The following is a 22,514-nucleotide window of genomic DNA, read 5'->3' as shown; positions in this document are numbered from 1 at the left end:
CTACGTAAAAGAATAAATGGACACAAGTCAGATGTCAAGAATTATAACATTCAAAAACCAGTTGGAGAACACTTCAACCTCCCTGGTCACTCAATTTCAGACCTAAAAGTTGCAATTCTCCAACAAAAAATTCTTCAAAAACAGACTCAAATGAGAAACTGCAGAATTGGAACTAATTTGCAAACTGGACACCATTAAATTAGGCTTGAATAAAGACTGGGAGTGGATGGATCATTACACAAAGTAAAAACTATTTCCCCATGCTAATTTTTCTCCTACTGTTACTCACTCCTTCTTGTCAACTGTTTGAAATGGGCCATCGTGATTATCACTACAAAAGTTTTTTTTCTCCTGCTGATAATAGCCCATCTTAATTGATTAGTCTCGTTACAGTTGGTATGGCAACACCCATTTTTTCATGTACTCTGTGTATATATATCTTCCTACTGTATTTTCCACTGCATGCATCCGATGAAGTAGGTTTTAGCCCACGAGAGCTTATGCCCAAATAAATTTGTTAATCTTTAAGGTGCCACAAGTACTCCCCGTTCTTTTTGCTGATACAGACTAACACAGTTACCACTCTGAAACCAGTGGTAGGAAAGTTAGTGTAGGTCGGCCACTGGCATTTTTTATCAGTGTTATTAACCCTGCTCAGAGCAGGAAAATTACATTTTTCTAAAACTATTTACAACTGTAGGGTTCAGAAAACAAAAAATTTCACAGTGTAGTCATAGTCACATTATCCACGTTTTATTTAATATTTCATCTAGGTGTGTGTGTGTGTATATCTTATATATTTGTATCCTTTTTTGACTCCATATGACTTATGTTGTGAAAATCTATACTATAAAATACACAGGACATGGCTGAATGCAGCAGCTGCCATAATTTATGGGAGTTCCTAACTTCTGAGTGCTCAATCTGACACCCTAAAATGTCCTTCTAATGAAAGCACTCTATCAATGGAGGTAATTGTCATTACATGTGTGCACAGACACACCATACATATTTACACACACACACACACACACAGCCCCTCATGAAAACACTCTGTATAGAACACACCATTTGACAACTAACTAGATATACTAATCTGAACTTTCAAATAACTACTGAGTGCTAGCTATAATATTGCACTGTTATCTTAATAACACATCAACAGAATAAAATAAGTAAGACCTGGCTCCTCAGACTGATATGGTGAAACTGAAATATGTTTGGAAATCTAGACTGAGAATACCGAGCTACTGCATGCCGTCCTGCCAGCATGATAGTCATTTGTCAGGTCACATTATGACCGACTGCAGCTAACAGCTGAGTGAATTAAAGGCCATTTCACCATAGATACTATGAATTAGCAGAAGACTCAGTCTCCTGAGGTGCTGGAATTGCTTCAACTCACTGCTCGGCTTCTACAGCCGGCAGGCATTTGGAGACGACCTGGAAGCATGACAGAGTGGGTGAAGATTCCAGCACTGCATTTTTTTCTCATCTACCCCTGCCTATGCAGCTGCCAATTTCACCGGCTCTGGCTGTGCTGAATCGATGCTGTTGGAACGACTGAAACAGAGGTTCCTCTCAATCAGGGATTCAGAGCAGCAGGAACATGACAGAAAATGGCAGCAAAAGATTAGAAGATGCTTTTTTGTCACCTTTTCTCCTCTATCTGTCCATCTTCTCTTTTTTCCCCCCGCCATGTGATAATGCTTTCCTAAGCCCCAGGTTTATTGTATATGTTCACACGATACAGATCTTTTATTCATCCAAGGCAAGACTACCAATTCATTGTGAGTGTATTTCTATAGCTTCACAGGTGAGGCTACATGCAGCTTTTTGGCAGGACACAATGAGATCCTATTTATACAGAATTAGAAAGGACAGGTTTGAAATATTGATGGTGGGAGCCACCTGAAGGCAAAGCCACTACTGGGAAGGTCCTCTGAAGCCTGGCATGAAAAGATGGCTTCAGAAGCATAACAGTTCACTCTGCTAAACTAGACACACTTGGGAACAGGAGTATAACTGAGTCATAGAAGGCTAGCACCATGGGACAAACCGCAGGCTAATTCTGAAAGGCAATAATGTTCGTAAGAAGCAGCTCTTGAGAAAAATTCAGCTGCCGCAACCAAATGTAAATATGAGTCACCAGACAGGAAGAAGGGGAACTCCAAGTAATAAATAGAAACGCATATTCTGCGTGCCAGTGTGTTTGCGATATGCTATCACTCTAGGCCACCAGTGAACAAGGAAGCGTGCCTGAAATACCATCTCTTTAGATGGGTCAGGCATTTGAACACAGATAGATATTTCCCATTAACGTAGGGGCCTGTTAGGTATTTCCCGTTATTGTGAATAAGGGTTTTGTATGCATTGAATGGGAGTTGGAACTTTAGTCTGGGAACATCATGGTTAGCCCATAGGACCCTATTTTCTAAGACAGCCTCCCCACACCAGAAGGCTCAAAGTATAAGCTTTGCAAGCTTTCAAAGACAAAGCAAAGGTAATGGTAAGAGGATGTGAAGTAAAGGTGACTGTTAAGTAGAAGTGAAAGAATTCTGCATGAACTGCACACCTGTCCCAGGTTTTAACTTCATGAAACTAATAATGCAAAGGATAAACCACCACCTGGACATTCTGAGGGCATGAAAACAATGGCCCTGTCTATACCAAGAGTTTTGGTAGTGGCATAGCTAGCCAGGTGCAAAACTAGCATAGATGTGTGGCTGCAGCATGACTGAGTCTGTAAGTGGTAGTGGTACCATGTTTCTACATTAAGGGTTTGCATGGATGCAGTTGCATTAGTGAACATTCCCCTAATCCAGGGATCATCAATCAAACTTTGGCACGCAGCCCACCAGGATAAGCCCCCTGGCGGGCTGGGCCGGTTTGTTTACCTGGCGCGTCCGCAGGTTCGTCCGATCGCGGCTCCCACTAGCGCGGGCCAAGGGATGTGCTGGCCACCACTTCCCGCAGCCCCCATTGGCCTGGAGCAGTGAACCGCAGCCAGTGGGAGCCACAATCGGCCAAACCTGCGGACAAGGCAGGTAAACAAACCAGCGCAGCCCGCCAGTGGGCTTACCCTGGTGGGCCACGTGCCAAGGTTGCCGATCTCTGTCCTAATCTAAACAAGTCATTTGTTTCTTGCTCCTGCAAAAGAAAATGCCGATGGACAGAGTCATAGCTGGTATAAATCTATCTATGAGTGGGTGACTGCTGGGGTTCCTATGCATTGTGTTTTTAAGAGTTTGTCAATTGCTCCCAGAGTGTGGAATAGATGCTCTTCTATACTTTTAGTTTATATTTAGATTAATAAATAGCAGTGCTACAGAAATTTTTATCAGCTGAGGATCTGGGCCCTAGAATGGCACTGAATGAAAGTTCACCGGTATACAACAAGGCACTCGGATTTGTCTCACGTATTCACTGTAAAGATTTGAACTTTATATTTTCTGCCTGGAAGCAGAAAAGAAACCTACAATATTGCCCCGGAATGTGGCTACATAAAACATTGGCTAAATGTGTCTGTCCCCAGTGGTGCTGGAGCAATTTTTATAGTAGGGGTGCTGAAGGCAGAAACCATGTATTTGGGTGGTTGTTATTACATCCAGCCAGGGGGTGTGGTAGCAACCCTGGTTCCAGCACCTACGTTGTACCTTTCTACTGGTTAGCCTGCACTGAAGAGATGTGTTGATTCAGCTGAGCTACTAGTTGGAATGGCAGCAGTCTTAGCCTTGGTGCTGAAAGTCCTGGGTTCAATGCCTGCTGATAACCCTAGGGCGGTTATTAGACAGCTATCTTTTAGCAACAATAGAAGGGGAAAAATCAAAAGGTGTTCTAGCCAGCTAAATAACTCTTTGCCATACGAATATTTTCTTTGATGTTATTCAGCTCTGATATTCTTTTGTCTTTTCACATCTCTTTTTGTGATTAAATCTCGGACCTGTTTTGGATTCATGTGCCAAACTTTCTGTCGCAATAAAACAAAAAGAGGATGACCCTTGTTTCTTGAATTCTCTTTTATTTTCAGCACCTGCTTATTTTGCTCCCTAACGAACAAGAGTTTGGACCAAATTCTGCTCTCATTTACACTGTTCTGACTTCCATTGTCTTGGAAGTTGAAGCTGTGTAACGGACAACAGAATCTGACACACTGCTTCGAATACAGTCAACAAATGTGAAAAGTTAAGCGGCACCTGTGATCTCAGTGTACACCCTTGTAGGATGGAATCCTGCCAACACAGCTACAGCATTTCTGTGTCCCTGGGTCATCATTTGAACTTTAATTACCTTCCGAGTCAAAAGGCTCTGGCTGTAAGTGTCACTAAATCCTTTTAAAAGTTAATAACATACAATCACAGGTTTCTTTTACTCAAAGGGATGATCCTTCCGTTAAGAAGACCTCATTAAGCCAGTTTCAGGACACACTGTAGTGTGTGTGTGTGAGAAAGATGCATATTCAGCCACATTCAAGCTAAAATTCCAAGTAATTTTTCAAATACTGTTTTGATGCTAAATAGTTAAGGAAGGACAGGACTCATTCCCTCAACCAATATTGGTTAAGTTGTAGAAGACATTAGGAGGTGGTTCCTTTCTGTGGCACTGACTGCTTTTCTTCCTTCCCCTTCATAGCCTTTCCAAATCACATATTCCCCACTCCCTGCTATGATAGACATCACCCCAGCCCTCTCACTGCTGTCATTTTCCCATGATCAAAACTGAAGTCAGGTACTCCTGGCAGAATGCAGGTTTGAGGATATTCCGCTCTGGGGTGAGGAAGGAGAATAATGCATTCACCTCAGTGCCAGAAGGATGTGGACCAAGTGAGAGGGATGTCACAGAACTATCACAGAAACTGTGAAGACTAAGGCTGAGATTTTCCCATCTGCTTAGTGGATTTAGATGCACAATTTTCACTGAAATGAATGTGCACCTACATTTCCTAGCTGGCTTTGAAAATCGCAGCCTAAAAGAATAAAATTTTTATAGGTTGGTTAATTGACGACCAAAGGGGATATCCCCAAGTGTTTGACAGGTACGAACAGAAGTTCTCAAAGTTCTTGTTGGAGGCTTGTAGAGAGCTGGCTCTCCTCTTTAGTTTCATCAACTGAACTGCATTAAAAGATCACTAACAACATTCAAAACTTTCTTGATTTTACTTTTTCCATGAGAGCATTTTCTTTCTGCGTCACAGGGATGTCATGAGATTGTGAGTGGGAGGACAAGTGTCCATGAGCAAGTCTTCCTACTAAGCTGTGGTCTACACGATGAAAAAGTTCAAGAATCCCTGATTTAGGATCACCAAAGGAGGGATCATCATACAAGTGATGAGATGACATCAAGGAAAGAAATGCTGAAGAAGGATTTCTGTATGGTGAGCTCTGTTAGGTGGGGGAAGAGGCCATTGCTAGTGAAATGTTGGAAATTCCATGTCTTGGGCTATTTAAAAATAGACAGGACAAAGCAATAGAAAATGACAGGAAGATGGGCTAGATACCCTGACAGGCCTTTCCCGTCTCTAATTAATATGATTCTATGACATAAGTAACCATATGGCATTTCTGAAGCCCGAGCATAGCATCCTTCAAAGTCATTCTCTTTGGCACTGCACTGACTTCCAGCTGACTCATTCATTCATTCAGCTTGGCCTTCTTTATAGGGATTTATTATGTGTCTGGACACTCTCTATAAACACTGATACATCTGACACTACTAGGCAGGCTGACTTACAAGCCCAAAAAGAGCCACAGGTGCAGGGTGTTTGTGTGACCCAGATTGGGTTTTAAAGGCCAATTTTATTTTATTTTGAAATATCATCAGTAGCCTCCATCTTCAATCTGCTCCCCTTTTCCTCTTTTTACAGTGATCTGCTGATGGAGAGCTGCAATCAAGATACATTTTCACTGATCATGCCCAGTGCCTCTCCAATCAAACTTTTAAACAGTATAGAACATATTTTGCTCTTAATTACACCAATATAAACCAGGAGTAACTCAACGAAAGTCAGTGTAGAACTGCTGCAAGCGAGAACAGCCTCAGGTCCAAAGTAAGAATGCCCTACTTCTGTGAAAGGACTTGTCCCCACAGTGGGGTAATGCCCGCTACTCTCTAGAGCGAATTCCAAATATTAAAGTAACTTCCTGGGGGCAACAAACTCAAGGGACTGGCTATGACATCCAACCCAATGCACTTGTGATTGCTACCCTTTGGTGACTGTTCGGTGCTCTCAGTCCAGTCCCTGGTGGACAGGTGATCATTACCACAGTTGGCACTAATTGGCACTAATTGGCATCCTTGAAAGGGTATGTAGACCAAGCTTCCCATTCACCCATGGCGGTGGTTCCACCAGTCAGGATTGAGGCACTACCCTCTTCTGTGGATTCTACCCTCTTCTGTGGATAGAATACTTCAGTCTCCTGGTCTCATGCTGTGACCCCTTTCATGAGCATTAAACTCAAGTGGAAAATTATAATTGTTAATTGTTGGGGAGAGAGGGACAAGGAGCCCATTTGCCAAGCTCCCTGAGAGCAAAGCAACTTTGTTTTCACTGAGCCCCACTTCACTATTTTTCTGCTACAATGTATTTTTGTTAATGTTCATTGCTAATGGAATAGGTGCAAATGGGATATGGCATGCCAATATACCTGCTATAAATTATGCCCATTGAGAAGTTGTAGGAACTCATACCAGGGATGCAGAGGAAATGTTTATGATATTAGAGGCTAAAACTAGATGTGAGAAAAATGAAACTAAGCAAGAGAAAGTATAAGCTGAATATCGGGGAAAAAATCCATGTTGGCAGTGTGTAATGGGGAGGCATGCCCCTTTAAGGGCTGTGGGGACAGTCAATCCTAGTTATTAAGGACGCATATCTGAGCAGGGTTCAGCTGATTCCCCTACAAGGAGCAGCAGGAAGCTGCAGTGAAAGTGAGTTCTCAGGGAGACCAGAGTGGAGTGCAAAGGCTGCTGGGAGGGAATAGGCTCCAGCAGAGAAACCTGGGACTTCAGACAGGAAAGGTCTGGGAGTGGCCTGGTAAGAGAACAAATGGATGGACTTGAGGAGGAACTTGAGAACTTTCTTTGTTTTTTATGATCATAAAACCAGAACCTGAGAAGGGCTGTGAAGGGAAAAAGTGTGTGTGAATTACTGAAGAAGTTCCATGAAGGGGGAAACTGAGGCGGGGACTGCTTGCTGGCCACATTGAGGGGCTGTTTGGTGCCCTATTGCTTGAGCCATTTAAAACTAGAATAAGACAGACATTGTACAGAATGATCCTGAATTTGCAAGGGGGAAGGACAAGCCAACCTAACAGGTCTTCCTATCCTTGATTTCTACATATGTTCTATGAGATTCCCCACTACATTCATAGCTACATCCTAGAAATATGTATAAACAGGCTAGACAGACCAGCTATATGCCATAGTTAGGGGGTGATTTTGTTGCAAGGTCACAGATGCCATGAATTCCCCCCTTCCTCTATATAAATGGTCATAAAAGGTCACCCCCACTGTGGAAATACAGGGCTAGTTCTGCGACTTCAAAACAAAGTCATCCTTCTAACCATGGCATATACATAGTATACCTACATCTAATTCTACCTACACATATTATAGAATATAGATATTAAAGTGGCAAGAACCACACAGAATGCACAGTCTATGGATGATTTATCTATTGCCAGAAACCTGCCTGCTCTGGATAAAATGTTAAAACAAACAATGTCTCAATTAGGAACATAGGAATTGCCAGAGTGGAAAGACCAGTGGTCCATCTAACCAGTGCCAGCTGCTTTAGAGCAAGGTGCATGCAACCCCACAGCAGGCAATTATGGAATAACCTGCTCTAGAGAAAGTTTGGTACTAACCCCAAAGCACGAGAGTTTACATCCCCTCAAAAACTCTATTTAATCCTTACTATAGCAATTCTTGATTTCTTGCCATCTATATAAATGATAGCCAATACATATAATAAACAAGACTGTTTTTTCTCTTCTTACTAACACTAATGGCTTGTCTACATGGGGAAAAGGCCTGAAATAGCTATTGCTGAATAGCTGTTCCACACTAGCTCCCTGCACTAACTCATACTCCATACCAAGAGTGCCTTTGTGCAGTTTAGGGTAATCCACTTTGGAAACGGATTACTCTAAATTTAGCACAGAATAAGAGCATCCACACAGGGAATGAGTACAGAATAGCTATTGCATTTTATATTCACCCCCTTGCTATTTCTGCACTAGCTTCCCTATGAATTGCCCATGTAGACAAGCCCGAATAACCTTACTATTGGTTGGAGGTGGCAGTATAAAACTGGTAGAGAGATCTTCAGCCATATAGGCAACTCCACTTTCACAAGCAGATCCCAAAGGTGGCAGTGAAAAAAAAATCTATGTGCACCTGCAAGCCCATCCCCCACCCCCATCTGGGGTACCTAAGTATCTCTTTATACATGCAATTATCCAGTCCACATGAAGATATTTTTGCGAGTGCCCATAACCCCCACATTTCAATATTTGACCCAAAGTGACTTATGAAACAGCAGCAGTTGTAAAATTTGAAGACATTGCAAACGTGAAACCAACAGATCATATTAGTTTGACTCATAATGCCAGCAGCTAGAGGGTTTTCACTGACACGCTCTTATTCAGCAACTTGAGAAAACCACCAGTTTCCTGACAAAGACAATTGTGCTGCTGCTAAAAACACCAACTGAGAGCACAAGATATACTCTCAGACACTAGGTTAGCCACTGCTTGACGCACAGCTTCTTGTGTCTGCTCTACGAGAACACACAAGCGGGGGCAGAGACTTGGTGTGTACAGCCTCAGATGTAAGAGGAAGCAAGGCACAAAGTTGCTTTTCACAAAAATTCAGCAGTCATTTGAAATAAGAGCATGAGACAAAATGAAACGTTGACATCGGAATCGGGTTTGGATTGAGGATGCCGTTCAATTAGGGCTGCACTTCCTTCTTCTGCACTGTGTGGCATGACAAAATAGCTGAAAGCCTTCTGTCTCCCCAACCTCTTTGGCTCATAATATATTTCCCTCTGATTTTAAAACCTAAAATTTTAAAGGGACATGTCGACTGGGAAGGAGGCAACGAGAGAACAGCCCAGGGTACTTTTCCAGTTACCCAGAGTTAAGGCATTAGTTTCAATAGCTGGATGCAGTGACATCGATTTTGAATAGAAAGAGAATGGAAAGAGAAAAGGGAGTGACTTTTCCAGAGCCACATACAAACTAGAGGACTGATCTTGCAACATGTTCAGCATTTCCAGGCCCAAATATAAAATGAGCCCCTCACAGGAGAGATCCCTATGGAGCCCAGCCAAGGGGATTAGAGCTCTAAATTCAAACGCTGTTTGGGGAAGAGAGAGAATGATTTGCTTCAATTTAAAGGTAGCATATTAATATCCTACTAAGTTGAGTAAGTATTGTATTTATTATAGGATTTCAGCTAATCTAGTGTCTGCTTTTATTCTGCTCCTGTTCCATTTCTCTATTGCTTGCAGTAACATCCATTTGCACAATGACAGAGTCAGCTTCCCATACAATAGTCCTCAAATAATCACTTATGATAGTGCAAGGGATTTTTTAGTGTGTGGAATCCTATTCCTCTTTTCAAAGCTACGCTTGACTCATCAACAGTACAGAGAAAAAAGAAAAAACCTGACCTGCAATTTATCAAGTGTAGAACATGCTGCACACTAACAATGTTACAGACCAACACATCTACCAGACTGGAAAATGCTTAGCTTGTACTTTGCCCCTCTGCTATTTACAGCCCTGAAGGAGGCTAACAGAACCACCTTGAAGAACAACTACTCGCTGCTCTTACAAAGTGTACAGTCCGCTGCTTGAAATTCTTTCATGTCTCAGCTTTTAGCCTGAGGTATATTATCCGGTGCAATGGACGCCTAGAAAATGTATGGAGATTTAGGTTAAATATAACAGACACTTTGGCCAGTTCAAATTAATGGGGTGGATGCCCTGATAGCCCATTTGCCGCCAAGTGTTTTTCCTACCAGTGACCTCTTTGCAAAGCTAGTTTAATTGCTCTTAATGTACGGACCCTTAAATGAGGCAGTTGGGATGACTCCAGGGCAAGACAGACAATGAGATTCTTTATGAGAGACCATGTCAAAAGGTAGAAACAGGTGAAACCCCTCTACTCTTTCGTAGACCATTCCGTAACACAAGAACAAAGGGGTCACTCAATGAAGCTGATGGCTGGTCAATTTGAAGCAAAAGGAAATACTTGATGCAGTATGTACTCAGCCTCTGAGATTCATTGATACGCAGAGTCAAATACTATAGTTGTATTCTAAATGGGATGGATAATTTTATGACCAAAAATGTTTGTAGTTAGTATGCTAAGACCAGGGGAATCAAATGTCATGCTTAGGGACATAAACTAATCATTGCAGAAGCCAGAAAGGAATTTGTCCTGCCCCCTCCATGTACATCATTGCATAACAGGGCTTAAGATGGACTTAAGTGGTACATAGGACCTGTGCAGATGATATGGGGAATGTTCAGCTTCCTCTCAAGCATCAGACCCATGCCACCACAAAAGGAAGGATAATGAATTTGCTGGACCACTGGTCCAATCTGGCATGGTAAACTTTAGTGTGTGACAGACCTTAGAACAAAATGCATCTACGGGGAACCTCACATCTGACAAATGTTTCTGGGGACTCTTTTCTGTTCATTATAATGAATGCTCATTACTGTAAATGAGCCTGATTGACTTCAGAGGAGATAGGCACTTGGACAGCCTGGTGAAGAGTAGTATAAGACCACACATAGAACAGGGATGGACAGGCTTTATGTTCAACAAAGCATTTTGGTTTGTCCTAGCAAGGGTAGAACATATTCCTTTTAAACAGGTTGAGAGCAGTATCTTAGTTCTCCTTCAAAAAATATGACCCATTGCAGTGTCATTTAAAAGCCCATTTCATGACCCTGAGTAATTACCTCCTCTAGCCTTCGCCTTTGCTCTTTCTGCTCCTCAATCCGCTTTTGCCGCTCTGCTAGCAGTTGCCGCTTGTGCTCTTCATTCTCTCGCTGCTGCTGCTCCAGCTGCTGCCGTCGGAGGGCCTCTGAACGTTCCTTATTTGCCAGCTGAAGCCTCAAGAAATCCCGTCTCAGCGTTGACTCTCCAGGCAGATTTAGGATGGAGCTTCACAGGGAAAAAGCATCAGAGGCGTTCTAACCATGTGTTTATGCTCCCGACAGAGAAATTCTGCATGTGTATTTATGTTTAACTCCCTTTCCCTTTTGGCTTTGCATTTTGCCATTGAAAGTATAACAAGTGAAGTGCTGGCACAGTATTTGGTGAAGGAAACCAGGGAATCACAAATGGATGAGGCAGAACTGCTCAGAGACTTGCCGGGTGAGATGCAGCAGTTGTTCTGCTGCCTCATTTTTTACATGGGTTCAGGAGACAACAAGCTTAGTGGTGGATCAGCCTTGAATTTGTGGCATAGCTCACATGACAAGAGGTTCATTACACTGTTCACAAACTCACTAGTAATTTATGTCTCTAAACCAAAGTCCCTTCCATTGCAGTGGCTTGCACTATATTTAGTTGTTCACAAAGCAGATTTAGTGTGAATCATTGAAATAAAAATACCAAATTACCTCAGTAAAACAATGGAATAACCTGATACTAATTACAATGATTCTTAAAAATGTCATCAAAAGAAAGTTCAACCACTGTTTAGCTTGAAGAAGCAACCGGAAAGGTTTCATGATGAGAAACTACACATAAATAGGGAGCTATACTTGGAAATAAAGGACCACATTGTCAAGAACTGTCTTTAAATTGAGCCTACAATTTTACCACACCTAAATTCCTGCCCATGCAGTTTCCCACATCTAGGTTCTTGTGAGCATAAACATTTGCATGTGCAAAATTCCTTCAAACATGTAAACTGGTTAGTTAAGCAAGCTGTGTACTTAGCCATCTAACCGTCTGGTTTGTTTATGCAAATATACTTGCATATACAGTTTTATGTATATGAGATGTGAAAAACTGCAAGAACAATTTTAGAGGCTTGATCCAAATGAGTATATGGAAATGTTCATCTGTATATCGAAAAATTGGTCAGATTAGGGATAGAAATTCAGACATGTTAGGGGGTGGATACTGCTGATAGGACCTTGACAGCCTCGCATTGATGAATTTTGAGGCCAGTGACTAAGCAGGCAAGTTACACAGCTGTCCACATATCATCATATGAAAGAGAAAATACAGCTGCTGTTATTACCCTAGGTTTTTATGTTTTTAAGAAAGAATAGAATAAAATAATTATCACTGAGAGATCAATGCAGTTTTAAACCCTCAGTGTACCGATGCCCACCAGTGAATAGTACAATATATGGAACCTCTGCTTCTTTGTGTCATTAGCATACTGTATTGTAAATCACAAAGAAAATAAGGTATTGCTTCTTCTCGGCCTTCTGGTCAGGGTGAGCCATAGCATCAATTTAATATCCAGGCATCATCTATCAGAGGGACTATATATCCCACCTTTGCATGGGATAGACTCAATGACCAAATTGGTCTTTTTCCATCTCTAGCTCATACAATCCTATAATCCTAACCAATTTTGTACACAGTCAGAGAGATACAAGGGGAGAAATGAGCACCTGATTTTTACCTGGGCTCTCCAGAGTCATTTTCTTCTTCCTCTTCCTCACTTCCACTGTATTCATATTCTGTCTCATCTAGGAATATAACTGAATGTTAGGTTTCAGAGTAGCAGCCGTGTTAGTCTGTATTCGCAAAAAGAAAAGGAGTACTTGTGGCACCTTGGAGACTAACCAATTTATTTGAGCATAAGCTTTCGTGAGCTACAGCTCACTTCATTGGATGCATAAAGTGGAAAATACAGTGAGGAGGTTTATATACACACAGACCATGAAAAAATGCATATTGTAAGGAGAGTGATCACTTAAGATGAGCTATTACCAGCAGGAGAGTGGGGTGGAGGGAGAGAAAACCTTTTGAAGTGATAATCAAGGTGGGCCATTTCCAGGACTTAACAAGAACGTCTGAGGAACAGTGGGGGGAAGGGGGGGGGAATAAACAAGGGGAAATAGTTTTACTTAGTATAATGACTCAACCACTCCCAGTCTCTATTCAAGCCCAAGTTAATTGTATCCAATTTGCAAATTAATTCCAATTCAGCAGTTTCTCATTGGAGTCTGTTTTCGAAGTTTTTTTGCTGAAGGATAGTCACTTTGAGATCAGAAATCGAGTGACCAGAGAGATTGAAGTGTTCTCCGACTGGTTTATGAATGTTATAATTCTTGACATCTGATTTGTGTCCATTTATTCTTTTATGTAGAGACTGTCCAGTTTGACCAATGTACATGGCAGAGGGGCATTGCTGGCACATGATGGCATATATCACATTGGTAGATGTGCAGGTGAACGAGCCTCTGATAGTGTGGCTGATGTGATTAGGCCCTATGATGGTGTCCCCTGAATAGATATGTGGACACAGTTGGCAACGGGCTTTGTTGCAAGGATAGGTTCCTGGGTTAGTGGTTCTGTTGTGTGGTGTGTGGTTGCTGGTGAGTATTTGCTTCAGATTGGGGGGCTGTCTGTAAGCAAGGACTGGCCTGTCTCCCAAGATTTGTGAGAGTGATGGGTCGTCCCTCAGGATAGGTTGTAGATCTTTGATAATGCGTTGGAGAGGTTTTAGTTGGGGGCTGAAGGTGATGGCTAGTGGAGTTCTGTTACTTTCTTTGTTGGGCCTGTCCTGTAGTAGGTGACTTCTGGGTACTCTTCTGGCTCTGTCAATCTGTTTCTTCACTTCAGCAGGTGGGTATTGTAGTTGTAAGCATTCAAGCATTCTTACAACTACAACCTCCCCCCCACTGTTCCTCAGCCGTTCTTGTTAAGTCCTGGAAGTGGCCCACCTTGATTATCACTTCAAAAGGTTTTCTCTCCCCCCACACCACTCTTCTGCTGGTAATAGCTCATCTTAAGTGATCACTCTCCTTACAATGTGTATTTTTTCATGGTCTGTGAGTATATAAATCTCCTCACTGTATTTTCCACTTTATGCATCCGATGAAGTTAGCTGTAGCTCACGAAAGCTTATGCTCAAATAAATTGGTTAGTCTCTAAGGTGCCACAAGTACTCCTTTTCTTTTAACTGAATGTTAGTGCCCTTTACTGGACTCATTTGTTTTTCTACTGCTTGAAGATCCAGATGCTCTGGTATGAGAATAGAAATGGGAGTTTTATTTTATTTTATTCTGGGAAAATCAGTAATATTCTCAAGTTTTTTGCCCAAAAAGTCTGATTCTAAATGAGGGCCACAAAGCCAAGGAAATTTAGTCGAAAGCTGAATGCATTCAGCTTTGACTAAGAATACAGCAGTCACTGTGCAGTGGCTGTCTGACATGCCATACACTCCTTTGCACAATGGGATGAGTTAAGGATGGAGTTTCAGTCTAAATTCTGAGTACAGTGTTCCCGATTCAACACTCAACACGGATCTATATCAACAGAGCAGAAAGATGCTGATGTAAAGATAGAAACTGCCAACACCCTTTTGTAAAATAAAAAAAGAACATTAAACAAATGACAAATGTGTAAAGTACAATTTCTAAACCTCATCTCCAGGAACACTCTTGCAAAAGTTAAGATATAGGGCAGAATTCTACAGCAACAAGCCTGTGAAACTGGGATTTAAATACTGTTTCAAAGGCATAAACTTCCTTTTCCCTAACATATGCACTTTTCTCTCTCCTATTAATATCCGTATTGATATTTCCCAGTCAATGAAGGCGTCTACATAAATACCCAATTACAATGCTGTACCACATTCTGCAATTTCTTTTGGGATATAACTGAAATGTAGAATCTTTATCAGATGAAGAGAATTATAGGAAAAGAAAGGCTCACATTTATCCAATTATTTTCCATCTCTAGGGTACAACCTTCATTTGCCAGCCTAAATACATTTAATACTTCACTAGTATCTGGCTTTATTGTTTTCATTTTACTGAAAAAAATATCAGGAAATGGAATTTAAGCATGAAAAAATGATATTGCTTAAAAGAAATCAGAGAAATAGTGATGTGTTAATTGGCTGGATTCTACAAAAAATTCAGCCATTGAGATAAAAAATAGAATACAGTACGCATGCAAATGTTGGCACTGGCAATATATATTTTAACAAGTTTGTTTATCTATTGAGTCCTCCTTTTATGAGACTTCACTGTGCCTCAGTATGATTTAAGTCGGTTCATTGAAAATGTATTTGTTTCAATTGGTTAGTCCTGTAGCAGACATTGTTGTAAGCTCTTTGGGGCAGAGACTTGGTTTTTATTTGTACAGCCCATTGCACAGTTTATAAATATGATTTGTGTTGTGCCATTTTATAACATGACATAAGAAAATATGACTTTAGTGGGTTCCACCTTCTGTGTCTGCATGGTGTGTATACATGCGTACATACTCAATTATAAATGCACACTCACAAAGTGTTTAGATTCAACATTACAACTGCGCACTAGGCCCCTATCCTGCTCCTAGTGAAGTGAATGGTAAAACTCCCATTGTCTTCAGTGGTGCAAGATCAGATGCTAAGTAATAATAGACATTAGATCTGGCCAAGAAATGATTTTTGTTCCTGTGAAAAAATTAAACAAACACAAATTAGTATTTGTTGATTTTTTTTTTCAAGTTACTGGGTGTTCATTGAAAACCAACTCCCTAAATGTCTCAATTTTTGTTGTTGTTGTTAACGAAAACTTAAGAAAATTGAAGAGGGTTGAAAGCAGACATTTCCTGCCCCCGAACAAAACACATTTTTCATCAGAAAAAAAGTTTTGAATGAAAAACTTGGACCAGTTCTAATAGTAATGGTGCTTTGGCTTTGTCGACACAGTCTGAGCTGTGATTTAACTGACTTGGTAGATCCCTGCAGCTCTCCTGGTGTGGACTCTTATTACAGGTGCAGAATGCTATATTTTAACTTTACTTACACAAGTAAGAAATTCATTTAAGCAAAACTGAAATCGCTTACCCTTCATTTAAAATAAGAGTGTCCACACTTAAATACGTGCACCCATTTAATTAAATCAGTTTCTAAATGAGTAAAATTCATGTTCAAACTGTGACCAGCCCTAAGCATAGTCTGATCTCAGTACAGCATCATGGCACAGTCCTTTGGGCAGGGACTCTATTATGTGTTTATCCTGTGCCTAACACAGCAGAGCCTTGGTCTATGATTGAGGTCCCAGGTCCTACCATAATACATATAATAGCCTCTTCTGCTTGGCTGCTAACCTTTTTCTCCTCGCTTCTTCTTAGTCCTATCAATATGGTCCTTAAGCTGAATGCGAACCTGCCTTTCATTAGGCTGGTCTCGAATAAATGGGTGCTTCATGAGCTGTTCAGTTGTTGGTCTCTGACTGTGGTTCTTCACCAGGCAGCTCTCAATGAATGACTGGAATTTTTTAGACCTAGCAGAGAAAGAAAAATATGTAACTGTGTTAAAAAGAAACCACAAATCCAGAATTACATCCAGTAAAAACGAGTCCGATATTTTCTGGATATTTAAAAGGACCAGCCAGCTTGAATTTTTTGTTTGTTTGCAAATTGACTAAATTTTTAAAAATTGGATTATTGTTAGAATGTATCCTTTCAATAGTATTGTTCTGAAATACTTTTTCTCATCTCCTGTTGATGGTTAGAAGGATCTCTCTATTGCTCATTATAAAACACAGATAGAGGGAAACAATTATTTATAACTATCTATTACTGCATTTTCTATGCGGTAATGGATTTCTGGGGTGAAGTGGGAGAAGCAAAGTGATTTACTTTTACTCAACTGATATTACACAGATTTTTAAATATTTATAGTTTGTACAATCTCCTACTCATTCTTGCTGTTCTTAGCCCTTCACTTACTCCCACCAGGAGCTTGGTCAGCATGCACTAATCCCATAAGGCATTACATCTTGGCTATAGTATGTTTGTGAGATCTACACTGTCAGCAGGTATCCATACTGCTTCAACCTCCACCCATTTGTGGATCAAAACTAATGACCTGCCATTCTTGCTGTGCGGGGTAGAAGTGGGAATGAGGCTATGTTGACTTAGCCTGGCCCATCCTCCCCTCCTTGCCTTGCTACAAAGAGTTAAACTAAACTCCAGACAAAGTAAATCTGAGAAAACAAATTTCTCTTGGCCTCAGATTTTGCATATCAAAAGTTCTGCCTGGAACTAATTTCAGCACATTATAAACCCAAGAGAATAAGGATTTACAAGAAGGAGATGCTGACAGACCGCTATGGTGCATGTTGCTTTAGTAAACTGGAACATTTGTGTAAATTAATGTCAGAAGCCAACTGATATTACAGAATTGCATTGAGAGGTAAAACAATAAGCTTTCAGGGATTTTATTTTCAAACTGTCAGACTAAAAAGTGATTTATCTTTTAAGTACTAATCCATACAAATTGGGATGTGAAAATAAACACTACTGGCTCCAATAAAATCCCCCATCCAGATTTATTAATGAGCAAATCTCTCCTATCTACCTTCCCTCTAAATAACAGTTTCTTGGTGGATTCCAGAAGGAGAAAGTTGGGTGAAGCTTTATTCAGCCCAGTTCTTTGTACAAGTTAAAGTGGAGACTGAGGCTCTGAGCCTGTATTTTGATCCATGTGGGCAGACCCCTTCATGTATGTGGAGCCACAGCAGCACTGAGGATCTAATTGCAGGATCAGGGCCTGGATCATTACAGAGAAATGAAGCCAAAGACTGTACTATCTGGTATGCTGGACAACCAAAGCAACTGAAAACATCTCATTTAAGTGAGATTCTATTTTATAGAATCTGTTTGCTTAAAATAAACCTTGCAAAAGTAATTTGCTGACCCCTGCTGAAGTGAACTACCCCAAGAATCAGCGTTTAATTACATATTTAAAGTGTTTATTTGACAGTTATTGTACATAAATACTAACTGGTTATGAACTGACTCTTCCTTGGGTTTAACTGGGATATAAAATGCCTACATGTAAATGATCATGAATCCCAGCTGCCAGTAATTTGATTTTGTGTTGCAGTACATTCCATTAGATTAGTACCTCCTGTTTACCCAGTCTGCTTATATGCAGTACTAATATTTTAATATACACATGAAAGTTAGTTAGGTATTGACACTACAGATCACAAAAATGTCAAACTAAGTCAGATTATATTATAAGCACAGATATTAGTGAGACATTCAATGTTTTACTGGAAAGCAAATACACACTTTGCACTGCCGGTCTGACAGGTAGTCTTACAACAGCACTTAAAAAGTGGCCTCTCTTTGCATGTGTGCATGAGATCATCTGTGCATGTACTTTTCAAACATCTGCATGTGCATGTAGTGAAATTTATAAAACCTACTTGTATACTTTTCTAACAAGCTCTGGCTTCTACTTTAAGGGGAAACACTGCAGAACTTGGCATTCTCATATGGCTTTAATCCTAATAAGGCAAAACTTTGCTATTGCAAAAGTTTTTCACTTTGAGTTTTTGGATTTTTTTGAATATGAAATTCAAAGTGAAATTCAGGGAGTTGGAACCTTCTTGAATCAAAGGGGAAAGAAGGACCGCCCAAATCCCTATGAAACAGACCTGCAGCAACACACAGCTCTATCTGTAGCCCTGCATTCTGTCACAATGCAAGTCCTGGTTAGCATACAAAACAAAACCCAGCTTTCTGAAAAATGACCTATAAAGCTCTGACAAGGATGGGGCTAATGGATTGTCCACCTTCATCCGGAAACTGCTAAGAGTCCTGCGGGTAACATGTTGAACAAATCCTCCTGGTACTCAGCAAGTGTAACGTGAGAATAACCAAGCATTTCTTTAACAATGTTATGGTTCAACACCTAAACCATGCAACTTTTCAGGGCCAGATTATCTGCTGGGGTAACTCCATGGAAGTCAATGAATTTACACCACCGAGAACATGGCCTTCCGTTTTGCATGTTTCCAACAGGAAGCCTGGTAAAACACATCAGTTGCACATGAGTTTCACTTTGAGATCATGGAAACTTTCAACCCCAAAACTGAGGGTGAAACTCTGGGTATGTGAACCTGTGTGTATCAAATCCAAAGACCTTGTTTGTACCAAGTTAGCAGAGGCAACGCAGACAAATGTTGCATAACTCTAATTATTAACCTGTTTTACGGATGAGAAAGATGAGGTGGAGAGGGTCAATGACTTGGCCAGGAGCACAGAGATTTGTTTACTAAATAATAAGAACAGTCAATGCTTACACAACACTAGAACTCACATCTGCCTGACTGCCAAGCCTGTGCTAAGACCATGCCTTTACAGTTTTTTTCCTTCTTTGTCCATTCTCAATTATATTCCCCCTCCCCACTCAAGCAACTGGCATGTGATATGTTGTGATGACAGAAGTAGACACAGCTGTGATTGTCTGGCACACAGGTTTTCCAGCTTCTAACTGTTAACTAACCCACCCACAGTCAGACCTACCCTCCACCTCATTCTTTTGCTCTCTGTGGAGGAAGGGATGTGAATAGGGGAGAGTCGTACAGGATTACTGTAGACAAGAAGGAAAGGCTGAGTAGTCTGTTCTTATGAGCACACAGGGACACCCCTAGTGCCTCTATGATCCTAAGAAATGCAAATGATAGGGGGGAGATGCATAACTAATCACATTATGAATGATGTATGAAATAACCCTGTTATACAGCACTTCACACGGTAAACATCTGATGAAGTGAGCTGTAGCTCACGAAAGCTCATGCTCAAATAAATTGGTTAGTCTCTAAGGTGCCACAAGTACTCCTTTTCTTTTTGCGAATACAGACTAACACGGCTGTTCCTCTGAAACCTGTCACACTTTAATAGCGCCTTTCACCCACAGCACTCGTAGCATTTCACCCATGTTCATGAGACTTGCTCCAGGTCACATTGTGAGCCAATGCCAGAGCCAGAAAAGAACACTCAGGAGTCTGGATTCTCAGCCCCTTCTTCTAACCTCCGTCTGGACGGAGAACAGGGACAGCACTTCCTGAAGACAACTGCATGCAGCTGGGTTGTTACACACACTCCCTCAAGTGATTCCAGAAAAGAAAGTCAAGCCCAAATGTCTGACACTCCAGAGTGCTCACGGCATACAGGGCATAGGCCTGCCAAGAGCCAATGGAGCTCTGTGCAAATTAAAATGGCCCAGGGAAGCCAGAATGTGGTTCACAAGGTGGGGCAAGGCAAAACTATCAGCTACGGTCACTGAGAACCCCTGAGTGCCAGGGCTGCTCAGAGCTAGTGCCTTCCTGACTGTAGCCTCTTCAGAAGAGGAGGATGTGGCCAGCCACATGACAGCTGGCCAGCCACATGACAGCTGCATGTCTTTAAAGGGGTACTGTTCTTCTCAGCAGCTCCAGGAGCCACAATGTCTCCCAGAGACCCACATAGCACAAGCTTTGCTTTAATGGGACAATCAGGCTCTTAAAGCGTGTGTTAAAGAGAAAAGCCTGGGTTTCACTCTTTGTTCCATCTCCAATTCACTGTGATACCTTGGGGCAAGTCACATCACCTCGCTGCCTCAGCTCCCCCGTGGGCATGCACACACGTAATAGCACTTCCTTAGCTTAGGGGTGTGTGCAGATGAAAAGCGTTGTCACAGAGGAAACACCACGCTTAGCATAAACAAGGAGAGATGTGCTGGGTCCAAGTGTTTACGAAAACAGCCCCAAAATTCAAGCTTCATTTGCTTAAGAACTTCAGGGGCAGAAAGTAAATCATCATATCATGCTGATTTGAATCAGAAGAAGAAGAAGATTACAAGGAGCCAGCCTTTAACTTCAAAGAGAAGCAGGGCTATTTTAAAAGCAGGTGCAGGAGTTCATCAAGAAACCAGGCAGACTGTGTTTCTACAGGGGTTTTTCTATTTGCAACAGCAGGCAAGATCCCAAATCCTTTCTACTTATCAGTGGATTTCACTGATTTAACTTCTTCATCTTCAACCATCAAGGGTTTTGCAGCCAGTTAGCCATTTTCTTCCTATGGAAAAATCCATCTTCATCTCAGTGCTTTAATGTGGTTAGGTCAATATTACTGCATGTGGAGAGGTTGACGGTCCTAAGCCCATTTAAGACTACTTGTCCTGGGAGTGGAAAGCACAAAACACAGAGAAGAGCTGCTGATCTTTGATACCCAGCAAGCTGGATTTTTAAATTTTGCTCTTCTCCTGTGATTTTAGTACTTGTGAAAGATGCTTGATTGCATTCTGGGGATGTGCAAAACTTGCACCGCAGAGGTCTGAGCAAGCATTTTGGGGAAGTTCAATTCTTTTGGGTTTTGCATACACAGCTTCTTGTCCTGCTTCGATTAGACCCAAAACCTCAGGCTAAAACTCAGTCAAAAGCATTGACTTGCACCTGGCTTCATGTTGAAGACATTTAAAACAATGTCAGATTACTTGGTCTAAAATCATGAACTAACCCATGTTTGGCACATAGTTGAGTCCAGAAGTGTGAGCCTGTTGGTATTTCATCTGAGTTTCAAATTCATAATGAAACCTAGCAAGATTTACATAGCTTTGCTGAGAATAACAGAGCTGTAAGAAATGGAGAGTAAAGGCTTCTATTTATCCACAAAATGGAACCAGCTCCAATAAGCATGCTTCAACTGTAACTCGGACAGGGGAGTGTAAACAAAATTCAATGTCCATTCAACCCTTGCCTTTGCTGCAGACTGTCAGGAAGGGTAGACACATCTATCAGGCACTAGACACAGACCACCATTTCATTTCAGAAAGGTCACCCAGTGGCCAAAAGATGATAACGAGTTTGGCAACCACAGACCTCAGCTGGACTTGAACAGATCTAGAAGTGAAAGGTTCTGTAATTGATTACAAATCCTTCAAGCCATCCCATCCCCTTAGAAGTTTTTAATTCTTGCTCTCTTCTCTCCAAAAAGAGAGGCTGCAGGGGTTAATGAAATGAGGGAAAGAACATGACAGCAAAGTCACATGGTGGTGTCACAAAAGCCGTTTTCCATCCAAGTAGAAATGGACCCAAAATTCAGATGTGAATTTCAAACACCCCAAAAATCAATGGGATTAGGATTCAGGAGGGCCAGTGCAGCTCATCCAAAAAAAAAAATGGGAGAGAGGTGCAATATATGGGTGTGAGTTTAAATGCCCCAAAGTCTAGGGACATTTAGCTGAACAATTATTGTATCCCTTCAACTTTCTGAACGTAAGAACAGGGAAAGTTGGGCTATACTAACAGTGAGCCAGTTAGCTGGAATATGAGGGAAGGGTTGTGTATCGCTGGAATATGAGGGAAGTAACTTGCCCAAGGTCACATGCAGTGTGTGGCAGACCCAGATATGGAATTGGTACCTGGCTTGTGCAAGACGGATTAAAATACTCCAGGGACATGGATTGCAATTTATCAGAACAAAACAAAACAAAACTCCTGCTCCTGTTCAATTTTACCTTAAAGTGT

General features: G+C 41.3%; 1 protein-coding gene across 14 annotated transcripts in view; it reads right to left on the bottom strand.

Annotated features, from left to right (window-relative positions):
• TNIK (TRAF2 and NCK interacting kinase) overlaps window positions 1–22,514 on the bottom strand; it is a 308,730-nt gene that overhangs the window by 71,922 nt on the left and 214,294 nt on the right. For 10 of the 14 annotated variants that reach the window (XM_073359382.1, XM_073359394.1, XM_073359393.1 and 7 more), the window contains 3 exons: window positions 16,318–16,493; window positions 12,668–12,746; window positions 10,980–11,184 (listed from right to left, as the gene is read on the bottom strand). In XM_073359382.1, coding sequence (XP_073215483.1) covers window positions 10,980–11,184; window positions 12,668–12,746; window positions 16,318–16,493 — 460 coding nt within the window. The remainder of the gene's footprint in view (window positions 1–10,979; window positions 11,185–12,667; window positions 12,747–16,317; window positions 16,494–22,514) is intronic. The other 4 variants (XM_073359384.1, XM_073359388.1, XM_073359390.1 and 1 more) reach the window with 1 other exon arrangement.

The sequence above is a fragment of the Lepidochelys kempii genome, chromosome 9, assembly GCF_965140285.1.
Source record: "Lepidochelys kempii isolate rLepKem1 chromosome 9, rLepKem1.hap1, whole genome shotgun sequence".
NCBI classification, from domain to species: Eukaryota; Metazoa; Chordata; order Testudines; family Cheloniidae; genus Lepidochelys; species Lepidochelys kempii.
This window is presented reverse-complemented; position numbering and strand designations above follow the sequence as displayed.